Source organism: Astyanax mexicanus, chromosome 16, assembly GCF_023375975.1.
Source record: "Astyanax mexicanus isolate ESR-SI-001 chromosome 16, AstMex3_surface, whole genome shotgun sequence".
Lineage (NCBI taxonomy): Eukaryota > Metazoa > Chordata > Actinopteri > Characiformes > Acestrorhamphidae > Astyanax > Astyanax mexicanus.
In genome coordinates, this window is record NC_064423.1 from 2,880,754 (window position 1) to 2,895,654 (window position 14,901).

Sequence of the window (14,901 nt, forward strand, 5' to 3'; positions counted from 1 at the left end):
AGCATATTCAAACTGAATTTCTTAAAGTTCTTTGATTTATTTTCTTTATTCATTTTGTGAAAAAAAACTGTTGTATAAAAGCAATAGAACACTCGAGGTCGCGTGTTATCACGAATAACATCGCGGCTGTGATGATCTACGGCCGCGATGTTGCTCGTGTTAACACACTCCCTCTCGTGTGCTATTGCTTAAATACGATATGGCACACCCCTACTGGTCAGTGTGCAGTATATGTAATTATATAAACTGATGGTATACTGTATGTTCTGCTGGATCTGGACAGGACAGTGTGTATTAATACATGTTTGCAGAGAATTCAACAATGTAGTGCAGCGCTGACATCCTGTACATGACAGATATAACAAATGGAACTGAAGAGAATAACGAGATCTCTCTCTTGATATGTTTTGCTCAGAAACAGAGTGTTTTTCCTGATGCTTTAGATGTGTGTGTGTGTGTGTGATATGACTGCAACATGTATGCTGTCAGATTAACAGTAAATTACATTACGACCAAACCAAAATAACTATAAGAGAAAAAAAGCTGTTTTATGGGTCAAAATTACAGGAACTGTGTGGAAATTGCACGAAAATTTTCAAAACTAATTTCCTGACAATATCACAAAAATAAAAATATAAAATGCAAACAAACAAACAAACGAAAAACGGGTGTTATGCTGAATTCAGCACCCCGCCAGAAAAAAAAAAGCACCGAACACACCGTCTTCTTGTCTTTTACTTTACTTAGAAAATGAAAATACCCAGAATACTGTTCTAAGCTATGCTGACTCGTAAAAAATAATGAAAAATAATCATGTCACATGCAGTCTTTCCCGAGAGGGGGTGCTTTTCCTGGCAGGGGTGCTGAATTTGGCACAACACTGGTCATAAGGATGACGTGTGGAGCGACTGTGTTCCGATCACTGCTCACTCATATCATTTATTACAAATAATTTCCCCATTCTTCAGTCTTTAAAATTTCGACGTTTAGTTTTTATTATTTGTCAAAAAAACTGTAATAAATTTCGACATAGTTTTTGTTTTCAAGCATTACTTTTATTTAGTATTTGTCTAGTTTTTTTCATGAAAAATAGGTAGTCAACAAAGAATTTTTGTCATAGTTTTTGTTTAATTCTCAGTACTGAGAGGTTTTTTTTTTTTTTTTTTTTGAGATTCTCTGCCCAAGCTCATTTTCCTACAACTTATCTCCGGCACTGTCAGGTCGGTCTCAAGAAAATGGTCTGTGAAATACGTTTTTTGATTTTTTAAATTTATTTTAAATAAAAGTATCTCGCCAATTGTCCCATGCATTCAAAACAAATTGTGCTCACTCTTAAGACTCTGGCAGCTGATGGCAAGCTGCATGACCAGGATTCAAACCAGCGATATCCCAATCCTAGTGGCAACACTGGACCACTTGCCTGTGTTTTTAATTTGATTTTTTGATTTTATATTTACCTATGGTCAACCTATGGTGTGATAAACACAATACAGAAACGTAACACATCACACTGTCGTATAGGAAAGAAAAGTGACACAACACTGCTAAAAAACAGCTCCAGACCAACCAGAAAAAAAAACATACCCTAAGCTGATAGGCTAGCTCGTTAACTAGCTTTGGACCATGTTTTTTTATTTTTTTATTTTTTTTACAGGAAATTAGATAATTATAATAAAGCAGCATTGTCCTGCTGTTGAGCTAAACATTTGGGTACCACTTTAAAAAAAGACTACCTTTATAAAGGGTGTATAAATGGTTAACTACAATTAGTTTATTAATGGTTACTAATTAGGTATTAATCAGCTATAACCCATAGGTAGAAAGGGCAACAATATAGATGGCTGTGGGTTCACTATTTGGCATATTATTTTTGGTCATTGTTGCCCTTTCTACGTATGTGTTATAACTGATTATTAATGATTTTTAAGGCATTTACGACCTAATTAGTAACCATTTCTAAACTAAATGTAATTAACCATTTATATACCCATTTATAAAAAGATAGTCTTATTTTAAAGTGGTACCAACATTTGTTTAGGTGCAGGTTAACCTGATTAATTAGCCAGATAATTAAACCGCTGATAAGGTGCTGTTTAATCTGATATATTAGCCAGATAATACACTGCTATGAACATACGCTGGTATTCTCTGCTGGCAGTCACGACACTCTGTTTACTATGTGGACATCTGCACTGTATGTCACAATGACAACACAGCAATGAGACAGTCTGCTCGGGTGGTTTATTGGTGCATATTTTGGTGCGTTTAGGTTTTTATGCCTGTGTGAAACCAAACCAAACAGAAGGAGAAACGCTCCAAATAAATTAAAAACACATATACTGAAAGCGATCATAGAAACGTTCACAACTACAGGTGTGAAAACGCTCTTTTATACTCAGCTAATTAACATCTAATTCAGAAATCTTTACAATCAAGCTGAGATGTTTATAATAAAGTAAAAAAAAATCCTCTGTCCAATTTATCATGCATTCTTTATTCTGGAGCCCCATGTTGGCTTCATCTTCCCTCAAACATCAAACAACTATATACTAGTATGTTAATTAACACTACTAATATAAATATAATTGCATTTTACATTTCTTACATTCATTCTTTTATTTGCATTTAAATATGCACTATGAAAATGTAGAACAAAAAGTAGAACTGGAGCGATTAATCGCAGTTAATCACAGAATATTTTTTTTAACACCATTAATTTTTATACTTGTTAGATCCTATTATTCCCAAATAGCTAGGAGAAATTAAAGTGAGGAGGAGGAACATGCCCTGCTTCTTATCTAGCACTCTACCATCTACCTAGATACCATCTACCTAGCTTACATAACCTACATCAAGTCTTTGCACCCCTCCATCACCCTGTCTGGCCCTTTTAACGCTTATCTCTGTTTCCTGACTTCACTCAGGGGGAGGACTGGATTTCTACTACAGGCAGAAGCCACCTGACCTCCAGTCCAACTCTGAGTTCTTTTCATCTTATAGCATGTTCAGAACTCGCAAACTGATCATAAAATGCTCTTAAAATTAGCTCACCTGGTATGAAGCAGTGCAGCGTAGGCTTCACTCCCCGCCAGAACATAGCTGATCCCGATAGACACACTGCAAAAGACAAAAGCTCTTATCAGCTCTCTCCATTTCGTTAATGTCATTAATACATTCATATACATGGGTTTGAAAATAAATCTGAAACACCTGTCATCATTTTAGTGTGGGAGGTTTCATGGCTAAATTGGAGCAGCCTGGTGGCCAATCTTTCAGTTCCGGTAGAAACAGGAGAGTTGAGGTGCACATTGAATTCTGCCGTGATTTGATCAGCCGTGGTTTTATGTTTTTTTGGATACAATCCGGGTTAGCACCCGAACATCCCTTTCAGACAGCTTCCTCTTACAGCATCCACAGTTAATCCTGTTGGATATGGTTGGTCCATCTTGGTGGTATGCTGACATTACCCTGGATACCGTGACTCTTGATGCATCACAAAGACTTGCTGTCTTGGTCACAGATGCTCCAGCAAGACGTGCACCAACAATTTATCCTCTTTTGAACTTAATTGTTGCTAATTGAACCTTCACACTCTGCTCTTACTGGTGCAATGTGCAATTAATGAAGATTGGCCACCAGTTAAAATCCTTTAATTTTCCCCAAAATTGTCACTGCACCTTTTAATCCAGCGTTCCTTATGTATAAATTCTACCAGTCAGGTATTAGAAGCAGTAAAGCCACTCTGCGGAAGTACAGAGTTCTTACTTCTTCTGCATTTTTCTCCCATACAGCATCCCCTTGTGTAAAGTGAGCTGAAATATGAATAGTGAACAATACACAGTGACTCCATCTGCAGTAAGATGATGATGTAGGTGTTTGGAGCTTTGGATGTCTGTAGGTTGACTATGACTGTTCTCACCATCCTTCTCCTCTGTTTATCTGAGATTTTTCTTTACCTGCCTCTCTCATAATTGGAATTACTTGTGTAAGTAGGTCAGGGGTCAGTGAGATTAGCAAACAAATTTTGTGTTCCAATAATTAGTGCTAAGGGTGTTTTATTGATTCACTTCTCAAATATCACTGTGTTCGTCTGATATATGATATATTTAACTGAAATTGCTGATCTGAACCACCAATGATTTATAAAGGAAAATCGTGAAAATGACCAGGGCTGCCCAAACTTTTTCATGCCATTGTATATCGGCATATTGCACAACCCTAGCAGCATCGCAATAGCAAGAAATCAGAAACCACTAAAAGTTAGTGAAGTTGGAGTCTACAAATGATTAAGTAGATAAGCACAGTGCTGAACTTGTTGGAGAACAGAGCGATGGAGGAAGCTTTATAATGCTTCATCACAGCTACAGCCGCAAAGCCCTGGGCTCAGAGCAGGTAAGTCCGCAAGCTAAATCACACTCAGGACAGTATTGGAACATCCTCAGTGTGCTGTAGCACAGTGGTAGCAGGGAGGATCCGTCATGGTGGCACATCGATCGAAACGCTAAGCCTCCTGAACACAAAGAAAAGAAAATCAATCACATATGTGTTAGTGAAACCTGTCTAAATGCTGATAACGGCCCTACACCTGCGAGCAGAGCGGATCCATCTTTCGGAGGAAGAAGCCAAATGTTGCCAGTAGAGTTCTGGAGGTGTTTAAGCAAATGCCTTCTGATGCCCGCAGCTCATTTTTTTTTTCGGTACCCATGGCCGCACTATCTACAGCAGCACACTGCAGCGTGTTTACTGTTCCAAAAATGTCAATAAAGGGCCGAACTGGACGGCGCGCCATGCAAACAAAGATTCAAGGGCAGGCTCGCTTTTAAAAAGACCTTGTTCTGCTCAAAATCTATGCACGGAATGAATCGATGCAAGCCAAAAACGCTCTAAAAGGCTTAAAAGCATAACTTCAAAAGAACAAAGACAGACTGCAGTGTCTTAAAGAAAAAAAATAAAAACGGAGGAAAAAAAAAACACATTATGCAAATGTGGTGTTCTCAATAATGCCACCTTTAAAATGAGATCGGCTGATGAATGTGCCATTGGTCATTTGCATGGAACTCAGCTCTGCTGGACTGGCCGGGGCACTGTTCTAAACATGGAGAAGAGAAACTGCTGGTTAGGGCAGTGCTGACATTTCGCACATAAATAAAGCCTGACTTCCTGGCAGTCTAGAGGGCACGGCGGGGATTAAAAACCTACTTAGCACTCAGATCCCACAAGGCTGGGGAAGATCATGCGGGAGACGGCCCTGTGCCGCCTTTTTGCTTTCATTAACCTTTTTTTTGAGCTGAAACAAAAGACGAAGATCCCGAGATGAAAGCTCCGTCCTTAACCTGGTCAGGGCTACCCAAAGCCGAGACTTTACAAGCTCTTACGCATCTCTTCTTTAAATATGTGTGTGAACTCATTTGGAGTTTAAGGCAATATCTGTATATAGAGGGTATTTGCAGGTAGAGGTGGGTGATAAGGTAGGCAGGCAGGTGGGTATGTAGGTAAATGGTTGGGTAGGCAGACAGGAGGGTAGGTAGGTAGATGAGTAAGTAGGTAGACAGCTAAGTAGGTAAGTAGATGAGCAGGTTGGCAGATACATAGATGGGTAGGTAGATTTTTAAGTAGCTGAATGGATGGTGGGAAGAAAGATGGGTAGGTAGATTGGTAAGTAGCTAGATGCATGGGTAGGTAGGTAGATGAGTAAGTAGGGAGACAGGTGAGTAGGTTGATGAGTAGCCAAATTGATGGGTAGATAGCTAGATGAGTAGGTACGTAGATTGAAGGCAAGGTAGAAAGATGGGTGGGTAGGTTGATGAGTAGCCAGAATGATAAGTAGATAGGTAGATGGGAAGATAAGTAGATTGGTAGGTAGGTGGATGGAGAGGTATGCATACAGATAGTTAGGCCAATAGATGGGTAGGTAGGTAGATGAGTTGGTAGTTTGATAGGTGGGTAAGTAGATGGGTAGTCACATAGATGGGTATATATGCAAATTGATAGGTAGGTAGGTAGATGAGTAAGTAGGCAGACAGATGGGTAGGTTGATAGACCGGTAGGCAGATAGAAGGGAACATAGGTAGATGAGTAGCCAGTAGCCAAGTAATGAGACAGGTCTGAAGGTTGATGAGTAGTCAGACTGATGGTTAGATTGGTAGATGGGTAATTAAGTACATTGATGGGTAGGCAGAAAGATGGGTGGGTAGGTTGATAAGTAGCCAGATGGATGGGCAGATAGGTAGATGGCTAGGTAGAAAGATGGGTGGGTAGCTTGGTGTGTAGCCAGAATGATAAGTAGATAGGTAGATGGGAAGATAAGTAGATCGGTAGGTAGGTGTACATAGTTAGGTCAATAGATGGGTAGGTAGGTAGATGAGTTGGTAGTTTGATAGGTGGGTAAGTAGATGGGTAGTTACGTAGATGGGTATATATGCAAATAGATAGGCAGGGAGAGAGACAGGTGGGTAGGTAGGTAGATGAGTAGATAGTTAGGTAGATTAGTAAGTAGACAGATAGATGAGTAGGTTAATAGATCAGTAGGCAGACAGGAGGGTACACAGGTAGATGAGTAAGTAGTGAGACAGGTCGATGAGTAGTGAGAAGGTTGATGAGTAGCCAGACTGATGGGTAGATTGGTAGATGTGTAATTAAGTACATTGATGGAAAGGCAGAAAGATGGGAGGGTAGCTTGGTGAGTAGCCAGATGGATGGGTAGGTATGCAGACAGATGGTTAGGCTCATAGGTGGGTAGGTAGGCAGATGAGTAGGTAGTTAGATAGTTGGGTAAGTAGGTGGGTAATTAAGTACATTGATGGGTAGGCAGAAAGATGGGTGGGTAGGTTGATGAGGAGCCAGATGGATGGGTTGATAGGTAGATGAGTAGGTATGCAGACAGATGGTTAGGGTGATAGATGGATAGGTAGGCAGATGAGTAGGTAGTTAAGTAGTTGTGTAAGTAGATGGGTAGACACGTAGACAGGTATGTATGCAAATAGATGGGCAGGTAGACAGTAAGATAGATGGCTAGGTAGGCAGAGAGTTGGGTAGGCCGACAGATGGGAAGATAGGTAGATGTGTAGGTATATAGATAAGTAGGAAGGTAGATGGGTAGGTAGGAAAATAGATGGTAGATAGGTAGGTAGGTAGATGGGTAGGAGGGCAAATAGATGGGTAGGCAGGTTAGTAAACAGATGGGCAGATGGACAGGCAGATTATTACGTTGGTAGGTAGATTGGTGGGTAGACAGATAGATGGGTAGGTAGGCAGAAAGATGGTAGATAGATAAATGGGTAGGTAGGTAGGTAGACAGATGGGCAGATGGACAGGCAGATTATTACATTGGTTGTTAGATCGGTGGCTAGACAGATAGATGGGTAGGTAGATCGGTGGGTAGGTAGGCAGAAAGATGGTAGATAGATAATTGGGTAGGTAGGTTACTAGACAGATGGGCAGATGGACAGGCAGATTATTACGTTGGTAGGTAGATGGGTGGGTAGACAGATAGATGGGTAGGTAGATCGGTGGGTAGGTAGACAGATAGATGGGTAGGTAGATCGGTGGGTAGGTAGACAGATAGATGGGTAAGTAGGCAGATTAATAAGTGGGCAGGTGTGTCTCTGTGAGCTTATCTCACAGGGTATCGGGACACGTATAAAGCAGAAGTGCAGTATTTAGAGGCAGATACATCCTTCATTGTGTTCTGCTCTCTTGCTGGTCAGTACACAGGATCGCCATCGCTAAGACTCCTGCCAGGCCCCCTCATGGCAGCACATGGTAACAGGCAGCGGTCCCCAGAGGCTGTTTATAGCCAACCACTGTCCTGCTGGTGGCAAACATTAGGTGGACCTTTGACAGACTGAAGCTCTGGCAGCTTCCTGCAGCTACAATGGGATTCACCTCATCATATACAATATTCTGTCCTCATCTGATCTGAAGTGTGGGGGGATGGGGTGTCTGGGGATGGGAGCAGCGTAGAATAGCCTAGGAAATTCTGGGTAGAATCCTGTACACAGCAGCACGGGTGAAGGTCATTAACAGCAAGATTGAGTGGATCTACCATCTCTTGAGCAGGTTGCCATGCCTACTGGGAATCCAGTCCTTTATAATGACCAAGCCTTCAAAGAGTCATGGTACAATTACTGAACAAAACAAATAATACATAAATCAGCTTTTTAAAATGTGAGGTCAAACCACCGATAAATCATATATGCATACGAATGTTCATTCTACAGTTGGTTTGACATCATGTGCCATATTTTTCATTGTTCATGTTTTCCGGGAATTGCACCACAGTCCCCGACATTGTCAGAGTGCACTTAGTAAAATAAAATAAAAGTTCAGCAGCATAAAATATGCGTTGAGTAAAGATGATGGTTAGTTTGTTTGAACATTTGATTGAAACTAGTGTGCCTTATAATCCAGTGCGTCTTATATATGAATTTTACAAGTCAGATTGTAAGGAGCAGTAAAGCCAAAAGGTTTTAGTTTAGTTCTCCAGCAATATTAGCATTAGCTGCTAACCGCACTAAGTGCAAGGTCTTTTGCCATTCAGAGGTGAGTACAGTGGCCTTAAGTCTGCGTGTTCACTGTGTTAAAAAAGCTATGTTGGAAAAACTACTAGCTAATATCACCCTGAGTTACTGGAACACTCAGAGTTCCTCAGTGTAGTGCTGTCAGATGGCATTAGCCGCTAACCATGGCTACCACTAGCGGTTAGCTGCTAAAGCTAATGCTGCTGCACCCAGCTATAGTGGAAATCTGGAAATCTAAGCTTACACCCTTACTAGTGTCGCATAATGCGGTGCTCCTTATGTATGATAATAGACCAGAAAATAGATGTTTATTGATAATGCGCCTTATAATCTGAAGTGATTTATAGTGCAACACAAACAGAACTCAAAAAAGGAAATACATTTGGTAGGCTTGGTTTAGGGAGTGTCTTGCAATTACTGTACAAAACGAGTACCATATTTGTCTCACTATAAGGCGCATTTAAAATCCTTTAATTTTAGTTTTATCAACCTGTAGCCTGCTGATAACCCTGGCCAGCACTGCTGGAGCAGTATTAGCATTACCTGCTAACCATATTATGAGCTAGCTCTTTCATCATTTAGATGTGTGTATGTTAAAACAAGCTACTTAGGACGAACTGCTAGCTAATATTACCCAGGCTTACCGGAACACTCAGAGTTCCTCAGTCACTAACCATGGCGTGGCTACCACTAGCGGTTAGCTGCTAAAGCTAATGCTGCTGCACCCAAATATAGTGAAAATCTGGAAGTCTAAGCTGACTGTAAAAAAACGGAAGAGCTTTACTCACCCAAATAGTTTTTTTTTTAAGAATTACAGTTTTGTTTACTTAGCTTAGCTTTACAGGTCTCGCCACACAGCAGTGAGATCTGCTGAATTAGAAGAAAAACATGCCAGCACCCCTGTTCCTTACTAGTGGCGCATAATGCGCCTTATAATCCTGTGCTCCTTATGTATGATAATAGACCAGAAAATAGCCTATGACATGAATAAACATAAAATGATCAGTTTTGACAAGTTGGTAAAGGAAAAAAATGCATGTACATTTATTTCCTTTTTAATTTCCTTAAATAATCCCTTTATTAATTTAAATTATTTAAATTATTTTTAATAATAACACAATACTTACTACTGGCCCCTGTTCATTTATGTCCTGAGATAGTTTCATCAAGAGGAATGGCCATCAGTACATTTTTTTATTACAGCACTTCCAGTCAGCCAGCTCACTTTATCATCCCAGAACAGCTGAAAATACCTGTTACTTTTCCCCACCTTTTACACCAAATTAATCTGAGCAGTTGATCTGTCCTGCTGTTTAACTCTAAGTTTTTCTTCGTAAGGAAGACTATCAAATGGATTTTTACACTAAAAGATCGCTGATTCGCTCATTTCGCTGTCAATCATGCATCATGCAGAAGCTGAGCGTCGGCCAGCCCACTGCTCCATATACCCCCAGAGACGCTGAGCGTCCGATGGGCGGGACAAAGCCCAGCATTTATCCAATGACTCGTCTCGTTTCGCCGCGCGCTTTGCTCCGCTATTGAAGTCTGTGCACTGTTTAAAGCAGCGCTGTGAAGCTGCGGGAATGAGTGAGAGGAAAGCCGCGGCGTTACCAGTGATAAGAAGCTGATTCTGAACTAAGTTCAGCGCGGTGTAGCGCATATTTAATCAGTGACATGTACACAACAGTATATATTTAATCACTTATTTTTTTTACATTTTAGGGGAAGCTGAGCTTCCCTTGCAGTCTTAGAGCAATCGCCACTGATATATATATATATATATATATATATATATATATATATATATATATATATATATATATATATATATATATATTTATTTATTTAAGAATTACAGTTTTGTTTACTCAGCTTAACTTTACAGGTCTCGCTACCCAGCAGTGAGATCGGTGTGTCTCATATGAAAATAGACCAGAAAATTGACTTTTTTATTATTGATAGCGCGCCTTATAATCTGGCCTTATAGTGCAAAAAAATACATAAAATATGCTTAACTTTCTCAAAATATAACCTCATGATGTCAAACCACCAGTAAATCATATTTGCAAAAACAGATGTATTAATCCTTGTCATTGTCAGAATGCATTTAAAATTATATAAGTATATCAGTAGCATAAAATATACGTTTAGTAAAGATGATGGCTGTAGTTTGTAGTTTAAACAATTGATCGAAACTAGTTAAATATAGAAACACAAACAGAACTCAATAGGGAAGATTCATTTGGTAGCTTTAAAAAAAGAAAAAAAAAAAGACAACCTTGTCTTCCAATCGCAAAACCACACAGAACACAAGGGAACAATCATCACCTCAAACACGTAACTGGCCTGAAACTGCTCTTAAGTGGCAGCTTGACTGAGCCTATTGACTTTTGTTTCAGAAGAATATGATTGCAGGCCGTTAAAGCTGTTCAGGTAACGGAGAAAGGGATACAGGGACTCATCTTCTGCGCAGTGAAGCTGTTCTTTCTGTCTGCTACAATTGCAGGGAATCAGTGTTCTGAACTACAGTGATCTGATATGAAGTGAAACCTTAAAAAATTGAGCTAAAAATACACCTGTATGGCAAACATGCATATTATACTGTCACTTAAAGCTATGTATCCTTCTACAAAAAGCCCTGAGACAGAGAGGGTGTTGCTCATTAGAAGGGCAGCACTTGAAGAAGAAAAAAAAAAAATCACCGGATACTTCAGGAAGGTGTGAGATTAGCTGACGTTAAATGACAGAATACGGCTTACATGTGCAATCTGTATGCCTGCGGGGGACAGACCGTTCAGAGCCTCTGTCTGACACATAAGAAGTAAAGGGTAATGTACTTTATGTGGCTGAAGACCTATAAAACTCTAAGCTCCCCTCATGATCCAGCTCTACATAAGGTCATAAAAATGTAGAGCACCCATGCCTTCCAGAAATAACAGGAAGATGTGTGTCTCACACTCACATTGCACCCCTGGTGCTTTTAGCTGATGGTCATCTCCAGACCTGTGGTCATATCTGAAGCTGTGGCTGAGAGAACATCTCTTATCAAATCTCTTACAAAACATACAGACAATCTATAGCAGATTTATACAGCCATATGAAAAAGTTTGGGCACCCCTATTAATCTGAATCATTTTTAGTTCTAAATATTTGGGTGTTTGCAACAGCCATTTCAGTTTGATATATCTAATAACTGATGGACACAGTAATATTTCAGGACTGAAATGAGGTTTATTGTACTAACAGAAAATGTGCAATATGCATTAAACCAAAATTTGACCGGTGCAAAAGTATGGGCACCCTTAACATTTTATTGATTTGAATACTCCTAACTACTTTTTACTGACTTACTGAAGCACAAAATTGGTTTGGTAATCTCATTGAGCTTTGAACTTCATAGCCAGGTGTATCCAATCATGAGAAAAGGTATTTAAGGTGGCCATTTGCAAGTTGTTCTCCTATTTGAATCTCCTCTGAAGAGCGGCATCATGGGCTCATCAAAACAACTCTCAAATGATCTAAAAACAAAGATTGTTCAACATAGTTGTTCAGGGGAAGGATACAAAGAGTTCAGTCTCACAGATTGACTGATTGAGAGTTTGATTGCTCCAAAAGGGCATGAACAACCCACCCAGGAGGTCCCAAAACAACCCAGGAGGAACCCAGAACAACATTTAAAGAACTGCAAGATCTCACTAAAGCCCCAGTTAAGATCAGTGTTAATGATTCAATAATAAGAATAAAGAGACTGGGTGAAAATGGTCTCCATGGGAGAGTTCCAAGATAAAAAACACTGCTGACCAAAAAAAAAAAAAAACACAATAGCCCGATGACACAAAAGTGGAACTTATTGGAAGGTATGTGTCCCATTATATCTGGCGTAAAACTAACAAGCAATTTTGGAAAAAGAACATCATACTAAACGTAAAACATGGTGGTGGTAGTGTGATGGTCTGGGGGCTGCTTTGCTGCTTCAGGATTTGGATAACTTGCTGTAATACAGTAGATGGAAGCAGGAATTCTGCTGTTTACAAACACCTCAAGCTCAGGTGTACTTGGGTTCTGCAGCAGGACAATGACCCAAAGCACACAAACAAGTCCACGTCTGAATGGATAAAAAAAAAAAAAAATAAATAAATAAATGTAGTTTTTGAAGGGTCTAGTTAAAGTCTGATTGAGATGCTGTGGATGATCTTTAACAGGGCATTTATGCTGGTCCAATGTGTTTGAATTAAAATAATTCTGTAAAGAAGAGTGAAACAAAATTCCTCCACAGAGAGCTTAATTGCAGTTGTTGCCGCCAAGGCTGGAAAAACCAAGTTATTAGATCTAGAGGGCAAACACTTTTTTACACAGGGCTAGATTAGTTTGGATTAGTTTTTTTTTTTGTTTGTTTGTATTTCATTTAATAAATAAAATCATCATATTTTATTTAAAAAGTGCTTTTTACATTCATTCAGGTTATATTTGCCTGATATTAAAGTTTGTTTAATAATATAAAAAAATTCAGTATGACAAAAGGGCAAAAACACAAGAAATCTGTAGAATACATCTTTTTTTCAACGAGTGTCTCGCAGCAGAATGAGTTTAACAGATTCATCTTAGATAAATTTTATTCCGGTTTATAAATAATAAACATCTACAGTTACAGTAGATACAGAATCACCGGTATAGACTTTTAAACATGCATTTTCCCTCAGATAATTCTTTTCATTATTTGCCACTATGGCTTTTTGTCCTGCATGTCAGTAATGCATACACATGTTATCCACAGCTCCCCCTTGTGGAGAACCTTCAGTCTACTAAACGTGAGTGACTGCATTACAGTACAGGTCCAGGCAGAGCTTTATTTTCAAATAAACAGATACATTAAAAAAAGTGACTCACAACTGAGAGAGCAGGATGAGGTCGAAGGCCCGGCTGCAGCGTTTGCTGAGGAACAGCGTTCCCAGGACGTGCAGGTTGGGCTGAAGCTCCTCCTGCAGCTTCAGCACCGCGGCATCCTTCTGCAGCAGACCTGCGTCTGAAAGCACAAGACAAACAGCGCGGCCTGAAATGATGCTGCTTTTCTTTTTTCCTGTCTCCTGCTGACAGCCAGCGCCGGTGACAGGTACATTTCAGACAATAAGCGTGTGAAATGGATGGGTCAGGGACCAAAACGTCTCAATCTGGCCTGCACGCGCCACGGATGAGCGGGGCCATCCCTCAGCCCCGCGCATCACTCTTCATCCAGCGCCGCCGCCGCCACCGCGTCCACACAGCCGCGCCACGTTTTATGCTGTAAATAATGAATTGGAGGGAAGATAAGCGCTAGGAATGGAGAGAACACGGCAAGGAAAGATGAATATGGACAGTGATAAGAGAGGGAGTTCTATCAGGACAGCGGGAATAATTCATAATGCTGCACTCCCGACTCTCGCTGCAGTGCAGTGCGCTGGAGGAGCCTGTGAGAAATTAAACCCTCAATCTGGAAACTTCAGGCCTACTGAAGTGGTAACAGGTGTACATTAGGACTAGTGCTGGGCGGTATGGCCATAAATGCATATCACGGTATTTTTCAAGATTCTGACGGCTTCACGGTATATCACGGTATTTTAATATATATTTTTTATTATTATTATTTTTTGCATGACTAGACTTTAATATAGGTTTATGAGTTACTGTATTATTAGGAGTACATATAATATAAAACCCTTATGCTTTAAATTTATTTATTAATATAAACTTCTTTTCTTTGCATTATTTGAGGTCTGAAAGTTCTGCATCATTTTTGCTATTTCAGCCATTTCCCATTTTCTGCAAATAAATGGTCATGTTTTTATGTGTAATTTGGGAGAAATAAATATAAATAGCTAAATCATAGAAACTGATTCAGAAACTGAGGTGTTTTTTTTTTTCCCAGAGCTGTATATAGTGGGGTGAACAGGTGAAATCAATACTCTGGTGATCAACTTCCTGATGCTTTCCTGTGCATGTGCACTGATATGTGATTGTGTAGGGGGGGGTGACATCAGTGTGTGGTGCATTCTGGGTATCGTAGTCCGAAGTTTAGAGATTGCACGTAGAGATAGAAGTGTCTTCAGCACCAGGCATGAGAGGGGGCTCACATTTGCAAGAGACCATACATACAGTAGTATACAATTTTCAATCTACATCTTCTATCTTTTAAAATTTAATTTTCTAAATAGTTTTAAAAAATAAAGTACTGTGTAGAGCTTTAGTGAGTTTTTAGTGATTTTTTTTTATTTTTGTTGCTAAACCTAGATCAAGGAATTGCTCATCACCACTTTCTAATAGCCAGCGTTTTTGGACATCGATTTAAAATAGAGTTTGTTCAGCAACGGCAGCGTAAAAGAAAGCGTGGGAGGATGTGAAACAGCTG

The 14,901-nt window shown here is 39.8% G+C and overlaps 1 protein-coding gene across 1 annotated transcript in view; it reads right to left on the reverse strand.

The window, feature by feature from the left end:
- Positions 1–14,901, reverse strand: part of si:ch211-51h4.2 (uncharacterized) — a 216,312-nt gene that overhangs the window by 133,173 nt on the left and 68,238 nt on the right. Inside the window, exons 6-7 of the mRNA XM_049465961.1 lie at positions 13,407–13,542; positions 3,052–3,117 (exon numbers count right to left, since the gene is read on the reverse strand). Of these exons, the coding sequence (XP_049321918.1) occupies positions 3,052–3,117; positions 13,407–13,542 (202 nt within the window). The remainder of the gene's footprint in view (positions 1–3,051; positions 3,118–13,406; positions 13,543–14,901) is intronic.